This window comes from Rattus norvegicus, chromosome 4 (genome assembly GCF_036323735.1).
Source record: "Rattus norvegicus strain BN/NHsdMcwi chromosome 4, GRCr8, whole genome shotgun sequence".
Taxonomy (NCBI): Eukaryota; Metazoa; Chordata; class Mammalia; order Rodentia; family Muridae; genus Rattus; species Rattus norvegicus.
In genome coordinates, this window is record NC_086022.1 from 129,640,450 (window position 1) to 129,665,443 (window position 24,994).

A 24,994-nucleotide genomic window follows, 5' to 3' on the forward strand; every position below is an offset into this window, starting at 1 on the left:
CAAGCGCCTTCCTCTATTACTCTGCATATTATTTTCTGAGACAGGCTCTCTCAGAATCTGTAGCTTACCAATTACGTAGACTGGAATCATGTGGTCTCTTCTGTAGTGCTGAGATTACAGGCACACACTGCCACACTGGACTTCTGATTGGGTGCTGAGGGTCCAACTTGGATTTTTTATTCCCATACTCCAGGTGAGGAAGTTGAAATTTCACACCCGGCTTTATTCCCAAGTAGCTGAATGACTTGAGATTCTTCACCTTGGGGTGAGGATCTGATCTACCCATTCTATGAAAATTAAGGCTGGTGTAAGGTGGCCTGTGGAGCTGTATCACAGCCGTGGTAACAAGACAAACAGGGTGAGGACAGGGTATTTACAGGACTGCTGTGGGAGTAGCCAGCCTTAGCAGCAGGAAGTCTCTGACCAAGAGGCAATCTCCTGACCACAAATGCAAAGTTCAGGATCACATCTAATGTGTGTTCACTGAGAGCTAATCCTAGGTGCATATGCTTTTGCTTTCAATTATGATATCCCTCAAAAAAAGGCAGCATGAATATTAATGCCAGCCATGTTCAACTGTAATATTAAACCAGAATGCAAAGGAGCCTCTGGCGAGCAGAACCAGGCTGCAGTACTTTATTCCCTGCCATCGTCTGCAGACACAGAACACAGCTTCTGTTTTTAGAAGTTTCAATCCTTTGAGGATTTATACAGTGTGTTCTGTCTCCTCTTTCCAATCCCTCTCCCATCAACCCCTTCCCATCCACCCACCTTGTCTTCTTTTTATCACCGAGTCCAGGTAGTCTGCCCGCAGAGTCTTAGATGTGTGGCCTTCCATTAGGATGTGTTTGTTCTTCTTCTTCCAGAAGCTGGGAGTTGCCCATAGCTTCTTGGCTATGTAGGGGTGGGCTTCAAGCTTCCACACCCCCTCCATGATGGGATTTGGTCTGTCAAGAGCTTGTTCAGGTCTTGTGCATGCTGTAGGACAGATCTTTTGAAGAGATCTTAAAATCTGCAAGGCCTTTCCCTTTGCATTTTCCTTGAGTCTCCCTATGGCTTTCAATCACTGTGTATCTTATAGACAATGGAAGATAACTGTGACCATGCCAGACCATCAGTCTAAAATGCTGACCTGGGCCTCCACTCCTCCTGCTATGGTTTGGCTATAGAAGGCAATGCTCTCCTCAATGACTCTGTACTGTGTGCACAGCATGATAGTGTGGAGTGGGTGGAAACTTGGAGTTCTGGTGGAAGGTAATTATGTCATGAGGACTTACCTAAAGGACTTACTGTGCATTGTCACAAAAATAGTGAAGCTGCCCTTGCTTCAGTCTCTTGTCTTTTTTTTTTTTCTCCATGTAGTCTTGGTTGACTTCAAACTCTTTGTAGCCAAGGTTGACCCCAAATTCCTAATCTGCCTTCATCTCCCATGTGCTGGTACCACAGGTGTGTATAGCCATGACTGCTCTCTTGCCCCTTGGCTTGCCAGGCGATTTCTTCCAAATGCTATTCTGCCACGTGTTGTCATCCAGGCTCTCAGAGGTGAGCAGGTGCCAGCAGAAGTGGAGCTAAGTAAACCTCTTTTCTTGGTAAATTATCCAGACGTAGGTATTTTGTCACAGCAGCGCAAACACACGGATAGATTGCCCAAGAAGTCATATCACTACATTATGGTATGTAACTGTAAGTAAGGGAACTGCTTGACTCTACTGGACCCTACTGCTAAGACTTTCCTTAAGAAAAACATTGTATTTGAAGAGCTGATATTGCTTGCCAAATTCTAACTTGACTCTTATGAGAAATTTACATGCTGAGCCCAGAGCTAGAATTAGAAATGGATAATAGGAGGAATTTCTAAAATGTTATGCCTTGTTGCTGGGCTCTTTTCCACTTAGGGGTCTGCACACTAGGGCTCATAAGCCAGACCTATTCTGAAATCTGTTTTTGTATCAAAAGACTTATTATGACCCGGGGCAGCCATCTCCCCCTGCACTGTCCAGAGCTGCTTCAACACTATCATAGAAAACCAAGCAATGGCAGCAGGGATTCATGGCCTCAAAGGCAAGAGCTGGCTCTTCACAGGAAAGCTTACACTCAGAATGCCCGACCTCATGTCCGGCGGACTGCATCAAGTAAGAAATTATCTCATTCGGTTCTTTCCCAGTTTGCAGTCCACACTTTACTTCCTGTTCCCAGTGGAATGCTGTACTTCAGGGGAGAAAATTCCCTGTATGATTTCATTTATAATGGTAAATGGTTGGCTCAAAAGCACCTGCCATTCCTTTTGACATTTCTAGTGTACAGTTATGATTCTAGAACCTCTTTCTCTGAGCTATAAGGCCTCAGGATTTTATTGGCACAGCACTTTCAGCAGCCATGGTCAATGAGCAGATGGTGGCATGGGGTGAAAACTAACTGTCCTCTCCTCTCTAAAACACTGTCAAGGAGGCTGTTTGGATAGACTGGAATAGTCTCCAGAGGTGTCCCTGGAAGTCTTATTGGCAGGGTAGACTCATCATCTGTAAAAACAAGGGACTGAATCTCCCTTGGCAGGGCTGTTCCCTAATAGCAAGGTGCTAATCAGGATAACTACAGTGTTAGACGAAGACACTAAGGCATGAAGACATAAATTGACTGGTCCCACCGACAACATCCAGAAAGCAGACAAGGCGTGTGTAATAGGTACAGTGGGCCTAATACCTACCATGTGTTAACCACTCTTCCTTAAACCTGCTGCTCTGTATGACAACAGCCAGAGCGGCCTAATCTGTCACAGATACCTCCATCCATTACCCCATTGCCCAAGAGCGTGGGGACACTGCATAATGCTGGGGTCATCTTCTTTGAGAAGACTTAGCTTCCAGATATGACAAGGCTACGGATATCCAAATGGCAGAAATGCTGGTTATGCACATCATCACTCTAGAGGTGGGAGGAGGGAAACTTGAACTGCCTAAGAGAGTAGATTAGTGCAGATAAAAGTTTTGATCCACAGAAGCTTTTCCTGTTCTGAGGAGTGCTCAAGGCTAGCCCCTGCAAAGTTGGTCTAAAGAACAGGAGTAGCGTGGTTTAAGCATTACCATACGCTTATCCACTCAGACCCGGTGCCACTGGAGGCCAGAGTCCCTCCGATGCCACAGGTGGTGTGAGCTGCTGAAGAAGTGAAGTGAAGAAGTGAAGGGAGGAGGGTTATGGGGGACGGGGGGAGGAGGGTGGGGTGCTAGTGATGAAAGGCAGAGGAGGGGAGGGGCATCACCACAGTGAAAATGGTCCCAGGTAAGACGTGTCCACAAAGAATGCAGAGGGAGGAGAGGGGTGAAAGAAGAACCAGGACGCCGTGAGGTAGGGAGCAATGCAAGGTGTAGACTGCATAGAAAATGGGAGCCTGGAGAAAGGTGTGAGAATGAGAACTCAACCCTGGGAACAGTGATGCCTTGAGTAACCAAAGGAGGATGTGCTCAGGCAGGCTGGCCATGACACTTGCTAGGCACAGCACAAGAGTGCAGGGCTGAAGAGGAAGAAAAAATGAAAATGCAACTTGGTTCCAAGCACACAGTGGGAAAAAGAAGCCAAGAGGTCACAGAGACACCAATAAAGGGCAGAAGCCAGGGATGTGGTCAGACATATTGGAGGACCCTGCCTCTGCCATGTATCACCTTCACTCTGCTCAGCTAGGGTCATCCCACCACTCAGGGGTCATCTCACCACTCAGGGGTCATCTCACCCAGGAGCTCTGTCCTGTTTATCTCAAATATGAACAGAAAACACAGGCTCCAGCATTCTGTAGGAAACTCTTAGCCACAGCCCTCACAGATGTCTTGGTAGAAGAGAAAGGCAAAGTTCCTTCTATTGATCCTGTGGGCACATACTCTGCATGGCAGCACACTTGCAGAAGAGATGGCCACCAAGCAAATAGACACAGGTGAAAGCTTGGAGGCTCTTTCTTGCTGCTTTACAATTCATAGAACTCTTTCCTTGTCAGCGGATTAAGGCTTTCTTTGTGCACACACTGATAAGTGTGCTTGATCTGCGTTCTAGCAGTGGTGGCTGTATTTTGTGAGCTTTATAGGGGTTGAGGGTCAGGGCGCTCACTGAGAGGGAGAAACAGATGCCTTAAGCAAGAGTCTCAGGATACCTAATAGAGAGTTAGGAAACACTGCTGAAGATCGTAAGGTATTGGGAGTGGATGAGATCTGAAGTGGACGTCAACTGTTGGCATGTCAAGGACCTAATGCCTCAAAGCCATGAAAATAACAAAGCCTTTACAGGGTGAGGCATAGAGGAATGGCAAAGCCTTCCACTCATCCAAGTATGAGTGTTTAGAAAGACTGACTGGTATGAGCACAAACTATCAACTGCAGCTTCCTCCTGGATCTGTCTAGCCCAAGACTGCCTGCTCCCTACAGAGAGACATCAGCTAACTTCTTTTCACTGTTGTGAAAAGGTAAAGTTTCTACTGTTGGGACAAAACACTAAGACCAAAAAGCAAGTTGGGGCAGAAAGAGTTTATTTGGCTTCCATTTACAACATTGCTCATCACTGAAGGAAGTCCGAACAGGAACTCAAGCAGGGCAGGAACCTAGAAGCAGAAGCTGATTCAGAGGCCATGGAGGGGTGCTGCTTACGGGCTTGATCCTCATGGCTTGTTCAATTTGCTTTCTTATAGAACCCCACACCACAGCCCAGAAGTGGCACTGGGTCCTTAACCACTGATCACTAATTGAGAAAATGCCTTACAGCTGGATCTTATTCTTATCATCATTTCCTCAGCTGAGAGGCTTTCTCTCTGATGACTCTAGCTTGTGTCAAGTTGACACAAAACCAGCCGGTACACATATGCTGTACACAGTAACTGTGCTGAGTTTCTGGGCATAGCAGGTGCCTTCCATCAGACTGCCCACCCCATCCCAGCTTTTCTGTATGTGTGCCTGCCCTTTCTTCCTTCCCACACCACCCCAGTTAGCTCCAAGCAGTGGGGGATTTGACAAATGGGCAATAGTCTAGCTTTGGAGGAGTTTTGGTAAAAGAAATAAAAAATATTTGCGTTGCTGAGACAAATCTTTTGGTGCTCGGTGGATGAACTGAATTAAAAGAGCTGCCAAAGAGAAATGGGGTCCAACCCACAACTTTCTGGGTGCACAGTCATTATTATTAGCTGTTGTTATTAATAAGCTCAACTCAGAATCATAATGTGCATCTGAGAGAAGAACACATTCTTCCTCAAGGATCCAACAGATGTACAAATGTGTTGCAGATTTAAATGGGACAGTAACAAGGAAGAATGCATCTTAGAAAGAAAAAAGACACTGAAGATGTTAGCAAATCCAGACACTACAAAACTGAAAATGCACACAGAATCTAAAGCTTTGCGGGAACACATCTGTCAATCATTATTGTTATTTCTCAGCAGCACCGTCAGACCATGCCGACTGCGTCTGTGTTCATTTCAGGGAACGCATCAGGAACCACGCTCTATCCAGCTGTTGGTAAACAACTGTTTACCAAGTTTCGAACTCTACCTGTTATGTGGCTGCTCAATTACCCACAAGTCTTTCAAAATAAAATCCTGCGTCTTGGCTTAATGGAACATTTCACATATTCATTTGCTTAGTAAGGCAAATGAAAGCTTGGGGTTATGATGTTAGCATTTTCAAAGAGCAGAGACAAAGCTTTCTTAGCCACAGGTAAAGACCGCTTGCAATCAGGATACAGTAGAGTACAAGGACTTGGTCCACAAAATCCACCAAAGCAAGCCTGAGTGTATTGTGTGTGGGACAAGGCTGTCGTGCTATAGACCTGAATGGGTGAAATGTAGACAAGGATGCTGGGTCTTCCACACAGACAAAAACCAAACAAGCAGGGTGTTTCCTTTACTTAAGGAAGCAGACACTACTAACCGAACAGGCCATCCAGCTTTGCAAACACTTGCTATCTGAATTATTGGAGTCTTCGCAGTTGTGCAGCTTAGATAGATATGCTTGGGAGTGTCTGAGGCTTTAACAGGACTGGTCAGGGCTGGTGCCAGCAGGGACTCATGCTATTTTCTGTCCTGGAGGAACCGCTCCACTATACATCATTCCCCTATGTCCCGGGTGATTCCCTCATGTCATTCTTCCCTGCTTTCTAGGCCATAGCCCCCTGGAATCCTGGGCTGAAAGCTCCAGGCCTCCTGTTTTCTTGTGCTTTTTTCTCCCTGTACTTTTGCCTTCCACTTTGCTCTGCACATGGCAGCTCTGTCTGCGACTCGAGCCAGTGCTTCAGTAAAGGCTTCGTTCTCCACTCTGCTCTTACAGACTATGTGTAGCTTCACGCTCCCCAGGATTTCCTCTCATCTATGCCTGGCCTGGGCTTCACTTCCTACAGTTCCAACTTCAGAGATAAAAGCTGACTTTTTTCTAAGAATCCCTTCTTCCTCTCTGTCAATCATTCAGATCTTATCCCTGGAAACTCCCCATGTATAGTGGTCATTTGGGACTGGGTCTGGTTTTCGTGCTTATAATCGTAGCACTCTGCAGGTAAAGGCAGGAAGATCAGGCCTTTAAGGTCATCTGGGCTGCAGAGCTAATCTCAAAATCCAGTCTCGAAAAAGCAAAACAAAATGTATGTATTAAAGATTAAATTACAATTAAAATTACTTTTGAAAGTCATACGTCTAAACTTCCTAATTACGGTAGTAACAATGAGCTAAACAGGGATGATAGACACATACACACATGTATTACATACATACATATATATTCAAGAGTAGAACAGGGAGTACCAGTAGCGTAGAGAGTACATAGGACAGAGATAGGCTACTCATTAGATACTAACTGTACAAGATAATTGTAGAGAACAATGTTATATTTTCATAAAGCCAGAATGAGATGTTTTCACCATAAGAACAATGTAGCAGAGGTACACATAGCTTGATTAAAACATTACATAACATATACATGCTTTAAACATTCCATGGTATGTATAGCTATTGTGTTTTTATGAATTAGATTAAAATTAAATAAAATTAAAAGTTAAATGAACGTAATAATGAGAGTAGCTAAGCTATAGGAATCTAGCTATGAGGCACACACTGTACAGGAGTCTGTGTTTCCTTAGCTGACAGAGCGCTGGCCTGCTTCTCACTTAGTTCTGTTATGGGGTCTTTCTGGTTTGTATCATCTTCAAGTTCTGCATTTTGTTATTTATGGTCAGACCGCTGAGTAGAGTCAGAGCAAAGTTCCTTATGCTCCAGGTGTTTACTGTGTGGTAACCATGCAGTTTGGGGACATCTTGGTGTTGGCTGAGCTGTTTGTCTCTTAGATATTGCACGTGCTCTGGGTTGCACATCTGGTGGGTTGGTGTGAGAGCCTACATCTATCCAAGAACACTGCTCACACAAGATGCCAATTTGTATAGTTGCAGTAGAGAAAACCTGTTACAACTCCAGAAATATCAAATTCACCTGCTTCTTTCCTCTTGGTAAAAGGTTCTTGCGACAGGAGAGAGACCGTTGAGTATAGAAAGGACAGTAGCAAAGGCCACCAGGAGCAGCCTCGCCTCCATCAATTAGGGGACACGGTGGTGGGTGGTGGCTTTGGGCTTGCCTTGAGTCCTCACTTGCACTTCGGGACACAGACAGTGTGATTCCATCAGTGTTTGGGTTTTCAGTGATGCAGCCTGAGCTCCCAAGACCACTGCTGGGAAGACAGGGACAGGTCCCAGGACGGTGAGGCCTCATTCATGTTTAGTGTACCGCCTTCCCCTGTCATTTTTCTACTTTATTTCTTGTGTTCACTTTTTCATTTCTACTCATCCTCTTGATGTTTAAAGTTCTATGACCTGTGCATGGTATTTCTTAATAACTGATTTACTAATTAAAAACCACAGGCACAGACTTTACAAGAAATATGCTTGTCTAACAAGCTTAGAAATTTCAAAGCTTCTCTCTCTTATCTCAAAAAGACTTCTAACACAAACATCAGAGACTATTTAGGGAGATAATCTTGGGTGTATTATTTTGCATATTTTTACATATGTACCTCCCAGGTATCCTGGAGCAGCAACTACTCTGGAATACTAAGTATAGTGTGAAAATACGATAGGGGCTATTTTCAATGTGTGCATGTATGTGCATGTGTGCTCACGTGTGTGCATGTGCAAGTATGTGTAGGTACATGTGCACATGTGCCTGCATAAGTGTGTGGGCTTGCAGGTGGAGGCCAGAGGAGACCGTTGGCTGTTGTTCCATAGGTCCTGTTGGCCTTATTGTTTGAGATGGGGTTTCTCCTTGGCCTGGAACTCATGAAGTTGGCTGCGTTGGCTGCTCAGGGCTTCTCCGGCCCTCACCTCCTCAGTGCTGGGATTATAAATGTGCACTACAATACCTGGCTTTTTTATTTGTTTAATGTGTCCAGATGATCAAACTTAGGTTTGTGTGCACACTGACTGAGTTATCTATCACCCTTGCTCATTTTCAAGTGTTAAAGAAAAATTAAAAGGAAGCAATTTCTAGAAATGCACAAATAATAATTGTACACATAATAGTACTTACGGGCCCAGTGAAGACTGCTAGAGGAAAGTGGATCCATGGCAGGATACTTTTAATTATTTCCAAGTGTCAGACACTAATGTGATGTGTTTAGAGAGACCTATTCCTGCCTCAGTTGGCTTTTATAACATGAGGGTCAGGGGTCATTTTGAATCTAAAACCAGTCTGACACCAACATTTTAATCAGAATTATAACCGATGCCAATGACCTCATTAACTCTTCGGCCAGCTCTCTGTGCTGTAGTATCACTGGCTTTTATTAGTTCCACAGAAATCAATTATATCTCTGTACTCCTACAATGAGTTAATTTTGTGGAATGTTCTGCTGTCCACACTCACTGTTGCTGCCTGGAGCTTCAGCTACCCTACTCCTCTCTGGAGTCAATTTTTCTATCAAGTCCAGGTTGCTCTGGTCTTAGGTCACAAGGCAGACAGTTTCAGGTAAGGAAAAGGCAGTGTCGCAGAAAGGGAGAGAGGAGAGAAAAAGGAGACTAAAACCAGTCTGTAGCTCTTCTGGACCCTCCAACAGGGGATGGGATTATGGTGCTGTCAAACTACCCTCAGACTTCATCTTTAGGGGATGCCACCAGCACGGAGCCCGGGCACTGTGGGCTGCACCTAAAGTGGGGCTGCTGGATTTTACAATCAGAATGCAATGCCATCATGATGGCTTTCAGGAGTTTTCATATTAAAATGCTTCTCAAATATGGGGAAGTTCTCTCTGCTAAACTGTCACATGCAGGTGGTAATGAATGACAGAAAGACTGGGCATGGATGAGGAGGCTGCCATGATTGTCATGTGATGGTGGGTAAGGCTGCTGATGCATGAGGAAAGAATGCAAGGGCCACACTGAACTAGTGGTCACTGAGATCCCACCACACACTCTCCATAACAACTGTGTTTCAAGCAATGATGGGTAAAAAGAAAATATTAATTTTATTATGCCTCAGCCCTTGAGCACTCTTTTGATGTCTGACTCAATCAAGCAGGGTATTTACAGAAGGTACTTGTGAGCAATGGGTTCAACTATGGTGGCTGTCTGTGGAGCAGTGCTTCTACGCCCAGCAAGGGCCTGAGTCATCCCGTTCACTGGAGCACTGTAACTACCTCAAAGACCAATCAACACACTGTGACTATTCAGACTTGGTTGTTTGGTGATACGTCCTCAAATGTGGGTAGAGTGAACTTGTCGCTTCAAGGATAACTGTTTTGTCGTTGAAGATTAAAATTTTATCTTAAGCTGAAAATCCAAACTCTTGAACAGTTGCATCTGCCTCTGTAAACTTCACAGCTTCCCAACACCTTAAACGCAGTCCTAATAGGAGTGGCATTGATAGTAACACACACAGAGTTGGGGGTACTGTGTTTTGAAATGTGTCAGCCTTTGGGATATGTGTGTAACTGAAAAAGTTGTCAGAGCATGAGGTTATGCAGTGTGCATGGGTGAAATCAATTTAGCGTGAGACACACCAAAGAACTGAGTATGATAACAGTGAGTATGCGTCAATGGCAGAGTGTGAGAACTTCCCCAGACATGTCCCTAGTTCACAGCAGAGACCTTCAGTAAAACTGGCTGAGACCTGTACTACAGTCCCAAGAAAGAAAGCTCATATCTCCACGAGAAGCTGACTAAAACAGTTGGGTGTGGTGCCCTGTACCTGGCATCTTAGTACTTCGGAAGCTGAAGCTGGGGGGCTTGAATTCTAGATTAGATTGGGCCAATAGCATGTTCAAGGTCAGCCTGGACCTCATAGGGAGATCCTATTTCAAATGAAACAAAAGTCAGAAAAGGCATTCCTTCCTGTGTCCAAAACCATGTTTCTGAGGTTAGACATTCTTCGTATATGTTGAGACAAAGTCTTATGGGAGTTAATAGAGAAACACATTAAACTAGATAAGTAAGGAAACTGAAAATAGTTACCAGTCTTATTAAAGATTTAAAAACTATGTTTAGAAAGATAATATATATTAATATATATTTATGCACACACAATTATACACATACATATGCATATCGTCTCCCTCAATCTGTGGTTTCTCTTCCCAGAGTATCCATTTCTTACAGTCATCCAATCATGAAATACTATTTGTCTTGACTTTCTTGAGAGAAAGAAACCAAACCCACTTTAATTTCATCATAATGCTGCAATCTTGGATCTTATTTCTAGCGACTGTTAATTTCTTACTGTGCCTATTGAATAAACTGATCCTACCCTAGGTTTGCATGTATGAGAAAATAGATCGCATATGCTGGGTATGTATACAATGGTCTCTAGGATATAAGGGCTATAGCCCTGGAACCAGCATGGCAAATCTGGGTGGTCCTAGGCTCACAGTGTCTGAGGGATTGCAATTGCACTTGTCTGCTGGAAGTCCAGAGGAGTCCTGTAACACTGCATCTGCTGCATTTTATTTAACCCAGTTTTCTGCAGTTTAGGAAGTGTGTGGGTCCAGAGCATGCTGGGAAGGGAAATGAGTGCGGGGAACTCAGTGACTCACCTTCAAGACGGACTACCAGTGGCACCTTGAGCTCTAGCTCCTGGCAGGCTTTGGTGATTCCGTTGGCAATGATGGCACAGTTGACGATCCCACCAAAGATATTGACAAGAATGGCTTCCACCTGAAATCCCAAACAGGAAGTGCTGTCAGAGTGTGGCAGCCGACAGCCTCAAACCAGTTAGTTAAGTAACAGGGATCATTAAGTAAGGCTTCTTGATTTCTATTAGTTTTTACACAGAGCAAGAAATACTAAAAGCAGACAAGAATGTCACAAAAATTAAGCTTTGGTAATGAATAAATAACAACATATCATTATTAACCCATATTACCATCCAGTCTCATGAACTGAGACAGACCCCCAAATGAATCCAATTTCTGTCCATTTCTTTACTATATCCTGCCCTCTGGGTTTTTTAAATACTGATATTTGGAACTGGTTTAAGCTTTTTTTTCAAATAAAATGTGTCCTTTAAAAATTCATGCAGTTATTTTTATTTTCTTTATGATGTGTATTTAAATTTTCTTTTTGTGCCAAACAGAACAGTTTTAAAACTCAGAACTCAGCATGTGCTGTTTGCATTAAAGATAAAGACTACAACCTTGCCATGCCTCTCAATGCTTTTTAAATATGCTTAAGGCACATTCTCAAAACCCAGACATGATTTACCTATCTTAGACAACAACAGTGTTGAAAAAAAGATGAAGAGATAACATTATAAGAAGAGCCAAGTTACTAAGGAGAATTTTTCAGAAATGTAAATTTAAGCCCATCATGTTCACCTGTTTGTACAGATTCCACATTTAAAGGCATGTGGGGTAAAAAGAATATTGTACTAGTCTTAACTTGATAAATAGGTATAAGAAAATGCTGTATAATTAACACAAAGAACGAGATAATGAAAAGAATTCATTATTTAGATTAATAGATAACACCCACAGAAAAGAGTTATTCATCAAGCTTGAGGCATCAAAATTCCAGCAATGCAGTGGCAATTAAAGCACACTACACTAATTGCTAAGCATGTCTCTATATGCTGTGTGCCATTTTAGCTCCTATGGGTCCCATATGATGAATTAACTGTAGATAACAAAGGAGAAAAGAATAGATTACATTTCTACAGCACTTAAGTCTAGAATGTGTCATTACATGAATGCTTTTTTTTTTTTCCATTCTGATTCCCTCAGAACCTGCTTAGAAGTACAGTGAGGTTGGTCATTTGTAGTGGAGAGAGCTATGGGGCAGTGAAGGTCACACCACCAACATGCTGTGGTGGCGCTGCTTAAAACATCTGGTTGGAGGAGAGGCAGAAAAAGGCCCTTTGGACAGAAGACAGAGTGGACGCTGAAATGTCACAGCGTATGGCTGCAGAGCACTGAGGAGAAGTGAGTTCCTGCGCTCACACTTCACTTCTGGAACCACTGGCTCTAATTTGACTCAATTTACCAATGAAGTTTGACTGAAAATTAATAGACAAGATACTCATCCTGGAACCTCGCTGATCCCGGCCCACAGCTCCCTGCTCCCAGACCCCGCGGGAGAGAGAGCTGATTGCCCAGGTGTGTGGGCAATCCTGAGACTGCAGGGCAGGAGAGACCACCACTTCTGCCCACCTTTGCCCATAACCCTGGCCCAAGAGGAATCTGTATATGGCCTCTGGGCACAGGAATATTGGGGCAGTCAAGCTGCAGGAGCCCTGCAGTCCAGACTGTGCCCGGATCTGAAGGGCCCTGGTCAAACAGCTCCCTGCACCCAAATCCCGTGGGAGGCAGAGCTTCAGAGGGGCAGACACGCCTGGGAAACCAGAGGAGACTACTCTCTGCCAACATTTATGACTCTAGAGGAAAACGCCTAGCACTATCTGGGTCCCCTGTGCCCAGGGACAAAGGAGAAGTAGGGGCAGGCCCTTCGGGTTCCCAACCATAGTGACAGCTGAAAGCCAGTGGACAGGAAAGACTACACGCCTGAAAGTAGAACACTCTGTTCCCATAACTGGCTGAAAGAAAACAGGAAAACAGGTCTGCAGCACTCCTGACACACAGGACTATATAGGACGGTCAAGCCACTGTCAGAAATAGCAAAACAAGGTAACGCCAGAGACAACCTGATGGCAAGAGGCAAGCACAGGAACCCAAGCAACAGAAACCAAGACTATATGGCATCATCGGAGCTCAATTCTCCCACCAAAGCAAACACTGAATATCTAAACACACCAGAAAAGCAAGATCTTGACTTTCAATCACATTTGATCATGATGATGGAGGACTTCAAGAAAGACATGAAGAACTCCCTTAGAGAAATGCAGGAACACAAGTAAACAAGTAGAAGCCCTTAGAGAGGAAACACAAAAATACCTGAAAAAATTACAGGAAAACACAAACAGGTGAAGGAATTGAAAATGGAAATAGAAACAATAAAGAAAGCACAAAGGGAAACAACCCTGGATATAGAAAAGCAAAGGAAGAGACAAGGAGCCGTAGATACAAGCATCACCAACAGAATACAAGAGATAGAAGAGAGAATCTCAGGAGCAGAAGATTCCAAAGAAATCATCTACGCAACTGTCAAAGATAATGTAAAACAGAAAAAGCTACTGGTCCAAAACATAAAGGAAATCCAGGACTCAATGAGAAGATCAAACCTAAGGGTAATAGGTATAGAAAAGAGTGAAGACTCCCAACTTAAAGGACCAGTAAATATCTTCAACAAAATCATAGAAGAAAACTTCCCTAACCTAAAGAAAGAGATGCCCATAAACATGCAAGAAGCCTACAGAACTCCAAATAGATTGGACCAGAAAAGAAACTCCTCCAGTCACATAGTAGTCAAAACACCAAACACACAAAACAAAGAAAGAATATTAAAAGCAGTAAGGGAAAAAGGTCAAGTAACATATAAAGGCAGACCTATCAGAAATATGGTGTAAACCATATTTCTCACTAGAGACTATGAAAGCCAGAAGATGACAGATGTCATACAGACCTTAAGAGAACAAAAATGCCAGCCCAGGTTATTGTATCCAGCAAAACTCTCAATTAACATAGATGGAGAAATGAAGATATTCCACAACAAAACCAAATTTACACAATATCTTCCTACAAATCCAGCCCTACAAATGATAATAAATGTAAAGCCCAATACAAGGAAGCAAGCTACACCCTAGAAAAAGCAAGAAACTAATTGTCTTGCAACAAAACAAAGAGAAGACAAGCACACAAACATAATCTCACATCCTAATACGAATGTAACAGGAAGCAACAATCACTATTCCTTAATATCTCTCAACATCAATGGACTCAATTCCCCAATAAAAAGATATAGATTAACAAATTGGATATGTAATGAGGACCCAGTATATTAATGCCTACAGGAAACACACCTCAGAGAAAAAAAACAGATACTACCTCAGAGTAAAAGGCTGGAAAACAATTTTCCAAGCAAATGGTCTGAAGAAGCAGGCTGGAGTAGCCATTCTAATATCAAATAAAATTGATTTTCAACCAAAAGTCATCAAAAAAGATAAGGAAGGGCACTTCATATTCATCAAAGGAAAAATCCACCAAGATGAACTCTCAATCTTAAGTATCTGTGCTCCAAATACAAGGGCACCTACATAAATAAATGAAACCTTAAAGCTCAAAGCACACATTGCACCTCACACAATAATAGATTTCAACAGCCTACTCTCATCAATGGACAGATCATGGAAACAGAAATTAAACAGAGACAGAGACAGACTAACAGAAGTTATAAACCAAATGGACTTAACAGATATTTATAGAACATTCTATCCTAAAACAAAAGGATACACAGTCTTCTCACCACCTCATAGTACTTTCTCCAAAATTGACCATACAATCGGTCATAAAACAGGCCTCAACAGATACAGAAAGATAGAAATAATCCCAAGCGTCCTATCAGACCCCATGGACTAAAGCTGGTCTTCAATAACAATAAGGAAAGAATGCCCACATATACATGGAAGTTGAACAATGCTCTCTACTCAATGATAACCTGGTCAAGGAAGAAATAAAGAAAGAAATTAAAGACTTCTCATAATTTAATGAAAATGAAGCTACAACATACCCAAACTTATAGGACACAATGAAAGCCATGCTAAGAGGAAAACTCATAGCTCTGAGTGTCTGCAGAAAGAAACAGGAGAGAGAATATATCAGCAGCTTGACAGCACACCTAAAAGCTCTAGAACAAAAAGAAGCAAATACACCCAGGAGGAGTAGAAGGCAGGAAATAATCAAACTCAGAGCTGAAATCAACCAAATAGAAACAAAAAGGACTATACAAAGAATGAACAGACCCAAAAGCTGGATCTTTGAGAAAATCAACAAGATAGATAAACCCTTAGCCAGACTAGCCAGAGGACACAGAGAGTGTGTTCAAATTAACAAAATCAGAAATGAAAAGGGAGACACAACAACAGAATCAGATGAAATTAAAAAAATCATCAGATCCTACTACAAAAACCTATATTCAACAAAACTTAAAAATCTGGAGGAAATGGGCAATGTCCTAGACAGATACCAGGTACCAAAGTTAAATCAGGAACAGATAAACCATCTAAACAACCCCATAACTCCTAAAGAAATAGAAGCAGTCATTGAAGGTCTCCCAACCAAAATGAGCACAGATGGGTTCAGTGCACAATCCTATCAGACCTTCATAGAAGACCTCATACCAACACTGTCCAAACTATTCCACAAAATTGAAACAGATGGATCACTACCGAATTCCTTCTTTGAAGCCACAATTACTCTTATAACTAAACCACACAAAGACCCAACAAAGAAAGAGAACTTCAGACCAATTTCCCTTATGCATATCGAAAGAAAAATACTCAATACAATTCTTGCAAACGGAATCCAAGAACACATCAAAACAATCATCTATCATGATCAAGTAGGTTTCATCCCAGTTATACAGGGACGGTTTAATATACGGAAAACCATCAACGTAATCCACTATATAAACAAACTGAAAGATAAAAACCACATAATCATTTCATTAGATGCTGAGAAAGCACTTGACAAAATTCAACACCCCTTCTGATAAAAGTCCTGGAAAGAATAGGAATTCAAGGCCCATACCTAAACATAGTAAAGGCCATATACAGCAAACCAGTTGCTAACATTAAACTAAATGGAGAGAAACTTGAAGCAATCCCACTAAAATCAGGGACTAGACAAGACTGCCCACTCTCTCCCTACTTATTCAATATAGTTCTGGAAGTCCTAGTCAGAGCAATCAGACAACAAAAGGAGATCAAAGGGATACAGATCGGAAAAGAAGAAGTCAAAATATCACTATTTGCAGATGATATGATAGTATATTTAAGTGATCCCAAAAGTTCCACCAGAGAACTACTAAACCTGATAAACACCTTCAGCAAAGTGGCTGGGTATAAAATTAACTCAAATAAATCAGTAGCCTTCCTCTACACAAAAGAGAAACAAGCCGAGAAAGAAATTAGGGAAACCCTTCATAATAGTCCCAAATAATATAAAATACCTCGGTGTGACTTTAACCAAGCAAGGACCTGTATGATAAGAACTTCAAGCTTCTGAACAAAAAAATTGAAGAAGATCTCAGAAGATGGAAAGATCTCCTATGCCCATGGATTGGCTGAATTAATATAGTAAAAATACCAAAAGTGATCTACAGATTCAATGCAATCCTCATCAAAATACCAATCCAATTCTTCAGAGTTAGACAGAACAATTTGCAAATTCATCTGGAATAACAAAAAATCCAGTATAGCTAAAACTATCCTCAACAATAAAAGGACTTCAGGGGGAAATCACTATCCTTGAACTCAAGCAGTATTACAGAGCAATAGTGATAAAAACTGTATGGTATTGGTACAGAGACAGGCAGATAGACCAGTGGAAAAGAACTGAAGTCCCAGAAATGAACCCACACACCTATGGTCACTTGTTTTTTGACAAAGGAGCCAAAACCATCCAATGGTAAAAAGATAGCATTTTCAGCAAGTGGTGTTGGTTCAACTGGAGGTCAGCATGTAGAAGAATGCAGATTGATCCATTCTTAATACCTGTACAAAGCTGAAGTCCAAGTGGATCAAGGACTGCCACATCAAACCAGATACACTCAAACTAACAGAAGAAAAAGTGGGGAAGATTCTCGAACACATAGGCACTGGAGAAAATTTCCTAAACAATGCTCTAACATCAAGAATTGACAAATGGGATCTCATAAAACTACCAAGTTTTTGTAAGGGAAAGGACACTGTTGTTAGGACAAAATGGCAACCAACAGATTGGGAAAAGATCTTTACCAATCTTACAACAGATAGAGGGCTTATATCCAAAATACACAAATAACTCATGAAGTTATACTGCAGGGAGACAAATAACCCTATTAAAAATGGGGTTCAGAGCTAAAGAAATAATTCACAGCTGAGGAATGTCAAATGGCTGAGAAGCACCTAAAGAAATGTTCAACATCTTTAGTCATAAGGGAAATGCAAATCCAAACAACCCTGAGATTCTACCTCACACCAGTCAGAATGTCTAAGATAAAAACTTCAGCGACAGCAGATGCTGGCGAGAATGTGGAGAAAGAGGAACACTCCTCCATTGTTGGTCAGATTGCAGACTGGTAAAACCATTCTGGAAATCAGTCTGGAGGTTCCTTAGAAAATTGGACCTGAGGACCCAGGTATACCTCTCTTGGGCATATACCCAAAAGATGCTCCAACATATAACAAACACACATGCTCCACTATGTTCATAGCAGCCTCATTTATAATAGCCAGAAGCTGGAAAGAACCCAGATGCCCTTCAACAGAGGAATGGATACAGAAAATGTGGTACATCTACACAGTGGAATACTACTCAGCTATCAAAAACAATCACTTTATGAAATTCATAGGCACATGGATAGAACTGGAAAATATCCTGAGTGATGTAACCCAATCACAGCAAAACACACATGGTATGCATTCATCCATAATTGGATATTAGCCCAAATGCTCGAATTACCCATGATACACAGAACACATGAAACTCAAGGAGGATGACCAAAATTGGATACTTCACTCCTTCTTTAAAAGGGGAACAAGAATACCCTTAGGAGGGGATAGGGAAGCAAAGTTTAGAACAGAGACTGAAGGAACACCCATTCAGAGCCTGCCCCATATGTGGTCCATACATATACAGCCACTAAACTAGATTAGATGGATGAAGCAAAGAATTGCAGGCTGAAAGGAACCACATGTAGATCTCTCCTGAGAGACACAGCCAGAATATGGCAAATACACAGGCGAATGCCAGCAGCAAACCACTGAACTGAGAATGGGACCCCCGTTGAAGGAATCAGAGAAAGGACTGAAAGAGCTTGAAGGGGCTCGAGATCCCATATGAACAACAATTCTAACCAACCTGAGCTTCCAGGGACTAAGCCACTACTCAAAGACTATACATGGACTGACCCTGGGCTCCAACCTCATAGGTAGCAATGAATAGCCTAGTAATAGCATCATTGGAAGGGGAAGCCCTTGGTCCTGCCAAGGCTGGACCCACAGTGAATGGGATTCTTGGGGGGAGGGTGGTAATGGGGGGAGGATGGGGAGGGGAACACCCATATAGAAGGGGAGTGGGAGGGGTTAGGCAGATGTTGACCTGGAAATCGGGAAAGGGAATTAACAATAGAAATGTAAATAAAAATACCCAAGTTAATAAAGATGGGAAAAAAAAACAAAACAGATACTCATCCTGGGAGGAAAATGAGACACATCAAAGCCAGTAATTCAGATATAAAAACACTGCATGGTCTGCTAATATATCAAAATAAATACTTTGAAAAAAAAAAAACCTTTTGGTTGAACATCCATGCTGGTTGCTGAGGCTGCAACCTGGTCAAACTATGTATCTGCTCTTGAATACGGTTTCCTCACCTATAAGACGAGTGGTCCATAAGACCACTGACGGGCATCAATGAGATGATATAGTCGCACTATTTAGCAAGTTGCTCTCAGATTTTTTCCAGCAGGCAATGACACTATTGGACAGAGTATCCAGTCTGTGAGTAGGAACCCTTTCCCGATATATAATAGGAACGCAGCGACTAAACTTTAATAGCAGCGACTAAACTTTAATATAAAGTAACAGCTTAGTAATAAAATAAATAAGCAATATTTTTGAGTCAATTAGGGACTGGGGGCTACTCCCAAGAAGGACACGTCCCATTTCCATTCACAGCAGGCTAACTGGTAAGCAGAGCCTGCTTTCTAATGGCAGCCACCAATGCTGTTAACAGTGATGCCAAAAAGAGCACTCATTTCCAAGTAACTGTGGGATGAGGGGAACTCGCCAGGACAAGAAAAGAAAAAGTGCTCCCAAGCAATAACTCCTTCCTGGGCTTTGAGACAGAGCTGCAGAGGCTCACACTAGCATTTATGAGGAAAAATCGGGCACTGCAGTAAACATAGGCTGGTACCCATGACCTCTACAATATAAGGACAAGTTCACGAGTCAGGGTCGCAATTGAGTTACTGGGAGTCAGTGTGCTTAATCTGAAACTATGTGATTGTTCTATAAGCTCACGTGAACCAAGGTGAATTTATCTAAACAGGCAGGGATGGAGGGGTGAGAAAGAAGTGATGTCTGTGACCCTGTGACAATTCTACTTGGGGGGAGGGAATGCCCTGGAGTGAACATCAAATACAAGCTGTGAATGTATGTCTCAGTGGGTGTCAGGTCCCATGAGCCTCACATAACAGTGTCTCACTGTGCTCAGCATGAGCCCAAGCTTAAACACAGGTTCTCCTTATAGAACATCCTTTATCTAAAAGGAAAGCAACACATATAGCCAGTGTGCAACCCACGGATCTTGAGGAGGAGGGTATAACGGAGGTAGACATGGCACCCAACTCAGGGAAGCATGTCATGCCTGACATGGGAGGTAACCGAAGGCAAGGCAGGATGACGTGGCCTGAATCAGGGCTGGGGCCAGAAGAGTAGATTCTCTGGCGTATTCCTTCCAGTTCGAGAGCTGAGTGACATGAAGGTCTGATAGAACTTTGATAGGAAGCTTTTCTATAGGAAAAGCAACAGAAGACATACACAGGCAGCTTGACTTAGGAGACTGGATCTGCTCGAGACACACAGTGTCTGTCCCACAGTGCCCCGGCAGAACAGGTGCCTTCTGGGTGGTGGGGAGATCCTCTACCAGCAGGCTTTGCAGCTCTCAGCTTCTTCCCACCATAGAGTAATTTGCTGCAGTCATGCACTTTAATGGAAATCTGATTTAAGGTTTCACTCTGGGCCAATTTCTATAATTAACTACTGTAATCTGCAAGCTCAAACTGAGAATGAAATTAAGACAGTTTAAAAATGAAAGCCTTGTGACATCATTATTATTATTTAGCATTTATAAAGCATGTCACATTTTCCATGGGTGCTTCGCAGATTCGTTCATTTTACAAGCACAGGCTGCTGTCCCACGATAACAGTGAAAGCAGCCTTTTAACTTTTTACTGTCTGCTTTTTGGCACCAAGAATTAAAACAACAACAAGGACAACAAACCTTTTCCTCTTGTGGGTCTCTGTAAATATTCAGCGCTGCTCCTACAGATTCTGAAGTGCTTAAAGTAACAGGCATTTCCAAGATTTGGGTGAGAAACCTCAGAGTTGCTATTTACTGTTGCACAGAAGTAAAGGTCATCTAAGAAGGTGGTGAAGGTGCCCGAGAGAGCCCAGGTCCCTAGCTCCCAGCCAGCTGCCCCTACAGTAGTCTGGCACAACTGCTGGCGGCTATGCAGGTGCTTGGGCCATCCAAACGTCAGTTCTCAAACGCCTCTGTGTGTTTGGAGCTTGCAAAACACACACTGGCCACAGGCTATACAGTCCATACCGGAAAGGATGAACTTGAGAGTAAGAAGCTACAGCCTTTGCTATTTGTTATGCTCCCAAACAAACAAAACAAAAAACCAAACAACAAACACAAAACCCAATAATGAACCCCTTTGCTGCAGCAGAGGATTCTTACCTACTGAACTCATATGTGTGTGTCTGGAATGTTCTGGAAGTCCTACTGGATATTCTACAGCTACTGCTCTGAAGAGCATGTCTTTAAATGCAAAGTCGTAATAACAGAATGCATGTGCATATATAGTGGTGGAGAGCTTCAACGGAGCTATCTATGAAATTCTCTTTTAAGAGACACCTTTCTGGGAAGTCATTCATGAAGGATGAACATACTAGGTCTCACAAACAAATCTATTCTATTTACTAGAAGATGGAAGGTTTATTAGGTCACATGACTGACACATGAGTATCACGCAAGGTAGTTAAAATTTTCATCCTCAAATTATAGACAAGGAAACAGAGAGCAGTGAAAACCATTGAGGCTATAGCTTAATGATTAGCAAGCATTCCTTAGAGTTATCAAAATTATAAGGCCTTATGAGACATCTAAAACTTACTATCTAAAATTTATCTTATTGATAACACCAATTCAACTGTTAATATAGGAGGTTCATAATACCCCACTTTACAAATGAAAAAACAAAACAAAAAACCCTGACAGTCAAAGAGATAAACTCTGTGTGTCAGATTATACAAACAGTATGCTGAGCTCAAAACCATACTTCTTTTTCTTTAGAAGTGCCAGGAGTCCCTTTTATTAAATGCCAGTGTTGTCACTGCTCAAAAGAGAGCAAACTATCTAGTTAATAAACATTCTTGAGGGTCCACTCTGAGCTAGGGACTCCTTTAACCCTCTAGATTGGCAGGAAAATAATTTCATCAGGCAAAGGTGGTTTTTATCTGTATCTGAAATTGTAAACTCTGCGAGGTTAGGGAGAGGAGGAAACACAAATACCATGATAACCCAAGGATATGACGTTAGAGTAGACAGGCCTCTTGGGGCAGAGACATTTAAGTTAGGGCTACAGTCAAGGAGAAACAAGTGGTTAAGAGCAGGGGAAGAGGAGCAGAAGTGGGCATAACTGGGAAAGGCTGAGCTACTGGGGTGTGGGAAATGAGAGGCTGCTCTTGGGGTTCACCTTGAGATGGGCATTGAGAAGGCTGTGGATTTTAGGCACCTATTTAGACCTCACTGAGACTAGGCAGGGAACTCACACATATCTAGTGTCCACAATACACTTATATTAAACTCACATGACAAGATTTATTACTTCTTTTTATGGTCAAACTGAGGCTCAGGGAGAAAGAGGAGAGGCCACAGCTCAGACCAGTGTCTGTTCCCATACACGTGCCACAAGTAGAAGCAGCAATGTTAGGGCAGGAGCTAGCAATGCACATCAGGAGTTAGTCACGTTCTGTTAAGGATGAAGCAGTAAACCTTCTGGGCTCAGTGAGTCCAGTTCTTTTACAACTATACAACTTGGTCACTGGGACGAAAGTCAGGGGTACTACATAGATGAAGAAGTGTGGCTGTGTTCCAATAAAGTTTAATAGAAACAGGCAGGGACCGGTTCAGCCTGTACGCTAACTCCTGAGATAAGTATGATTTGTTTCAGCTCTCCTCAAATCCACTGAAGGATGCCCTCAACCCTCGTCCATGAACCCTCTGACGTCTCTGACAACACTCTTCAGATTTTAAGGCATCTGAGTCGCATTATTCCCTTGCCATCACTGACAACTGCAGGTGCCCAGGCTATAGCATAGGTTTGTCCGTTCCAATCTACTACCCCTTAAAAAGAAACAAAATAAAACCAGAACAAATGCTATACCAGTCACAAGCCCACAAACAGAACCTTTCCTTTTCTTTATTCTCTTTCCACCCTGCCCACTGCTGGAGGCGAACAAAGAGAAAGGTTCTGTGTGTCGTGGCCATTCTGCAATGGCAGCTACAAATGACTAAGTACTATGCTGTGTTTAAAGGTAATACAGCAGGCTGGGGAGGCTCTGCTACTATGCTGTATTCAAAATATGTGGTAGCAGGTTGGGGTATGGCTGTTGCTATACTCCATTTAAAATATGCTTTAGCATTTGGGGTGGGGCTGGGGCTCAGGGAATGAAGTGCTTGCTGAGCAAGCATGTGGACCCGAGTTTGGCATGGCAACCTGTAAACGCGATGGTGGGAGGGCAGAGTAAGGAGGACCCAATGCCACCAGGCCTAGCTGAAAGAGGAAGTTCTATGTTCAGTGGGAGAACATCTTAAACAAACGACTGACTGACTGACTGACTGACTGACTGACTGACTGACTGACTGACTGACTGACTGAGATGGAGCGTAAGAGAAGATACCAAAGTTGACTTTTGGCCTCCACAAGTGAATGCACAGGTGAGCTCAACTGTACGTGTAAATCTGTGCATATATCAACACACGGAACACACACACACACACACACACACACACACACACACACACACACACACAGAGACAGAGAAAGAGAGAGAGAGAGAGAGAGAGAGAGAGAGAGAGAGAGAGAGAGAGAGAGAGAAGCAGCTTCTGCTTTCTATTTCTGTCCCTTCCAATTTGCCATGCTAATTTAGTGCCACCGCAGTGGCCATCAGGCTGATAAAACTCAAGCAAGCGTGCTTATATTGGTTGAGATAAGGACCCTTTTTTTTAAAACACAGAATTTAATTCTGAACACTGTTGCTCTTGTCTAAGCATCTGTTTTTTGTTTTTCCCTAGAACTGGATTCTCATTTTTGTTGATATTTTCCTGCTGAATTCTAATCATGTCTTCTAATCCATTGGCAACCAATGAAGGAACATAAATGGTGAAGGAAATTAGATGCAGCTTAGATAATTGATGTTTGTATGCCTGGCTTTAATAAGAATACTCTGCTAAATTGGAGGGGAGTCTAAATGGATCCGGTCAATAAGGAAGTGATTCAGGTGAGGAATCCAATCTCAGGCTTTGTTGTAATCTTACAAATAAGCAGACAGATCAGTTCAACTGGGACAGATTCGCTTTTGCTGACATTTGGGTGGGCAGGGCAGGTCTGCTCTGCCGCTCAGCTTGTGGTGAGGTCTCAGAGTTGGAACAGGCAGTCATCTTCTGACACCACAGGGGCCTGTTCCAGGACATCCCCTCCCCAACCAGCCTGAAGGGGAAAAGCTGCAGATGTTGGAGCTCGTCCTGTGAAATGACACATTTGCATATCACCTCCCTGTGTCCTCCTGCATTCTTTAAAGCCTCTCTAGGTCATTTAAACACCCAATCCAATGCAAACGCCAGGTGAATACTTGCTACAATTTATTACTTAAATGTAATGGCAAGAAAAAGCGTGGAGATATATAGTATACATGTATTCTTTTTTAAAGATTTTCAACCGAGGTTGGTTTAATTCTTAGATGCGAATTCTCAATGTGGGCCAACTGCACTTTCTTTGAGTTAAGGCATTCATACGCAAAACAGCTACAAAAGATCCCCCAAACAAAACCAAACCCCCAAACATTGGTTTTTGAAAAACACCAGCCTTATCTCACTCTATTCTTTTAATTTCAGGGGGAAAAAAAAGGAAATTCTTGTAGTGTGCTCAAAATACATCCTAAAAATCTTAGCCTGGAAGAAAATGCCCTCATCACCCCATCCATAGCCAGCAACAGTTGGGCATTTGAAATTCACCAAAGTGAACACAACCATTACAGCCCACCTTTGTCAACATGAGCACAGCAGGGGCATCTAATGGGGTTTTGTTAAGGAACCAAGTACCCATTCAGTCTGACTTCTGAGGACATCTGGAGGGAACTAAACAGCAGGACTCACTTGCCCTTCACCAATGTATTCTCTTGGGAATTCTTTCCCTGGCTGACACCTTCCCATGAGAGCAGGTAACATTCTCATGGGGAGGGTCAATGTAACTAAGTGCCTGTTCTCTTTGGTGCCAGGAGTAACCTGGCAAACACATGGAAACTTGGCTTCAGAGAAAACTCAGCTCCCACAGAGGCAGGAAATGGAATCAGCTTTGTTTCAAGTCTGCCTTCCTGCAGGCCTGTGCTTGTCCCACTCT

The 24,994-nt window shown here is 42.7% G+C and overlaps 1 protein-coding gene across 1 annotated transcript in view; it reads right to left on the reverse strand.

Annotated features, from left to right (window-relative positions):
* The window catches only part of Suclg2 (succinate-CoA ligase GDP-forming subunit beta), a 270,105-nt gene that overhangs the window by 16,617 nt on the left and 228,494 nt on the right, over nt 1–24,994 (reverse strand). The window contains 1 exon segment of the mRNA NM_001100750.1: nt 11,028–11,148. Coding sequence (NP_001094220.1) covers nt 11,028–11,148 — 121 coding nt within the window.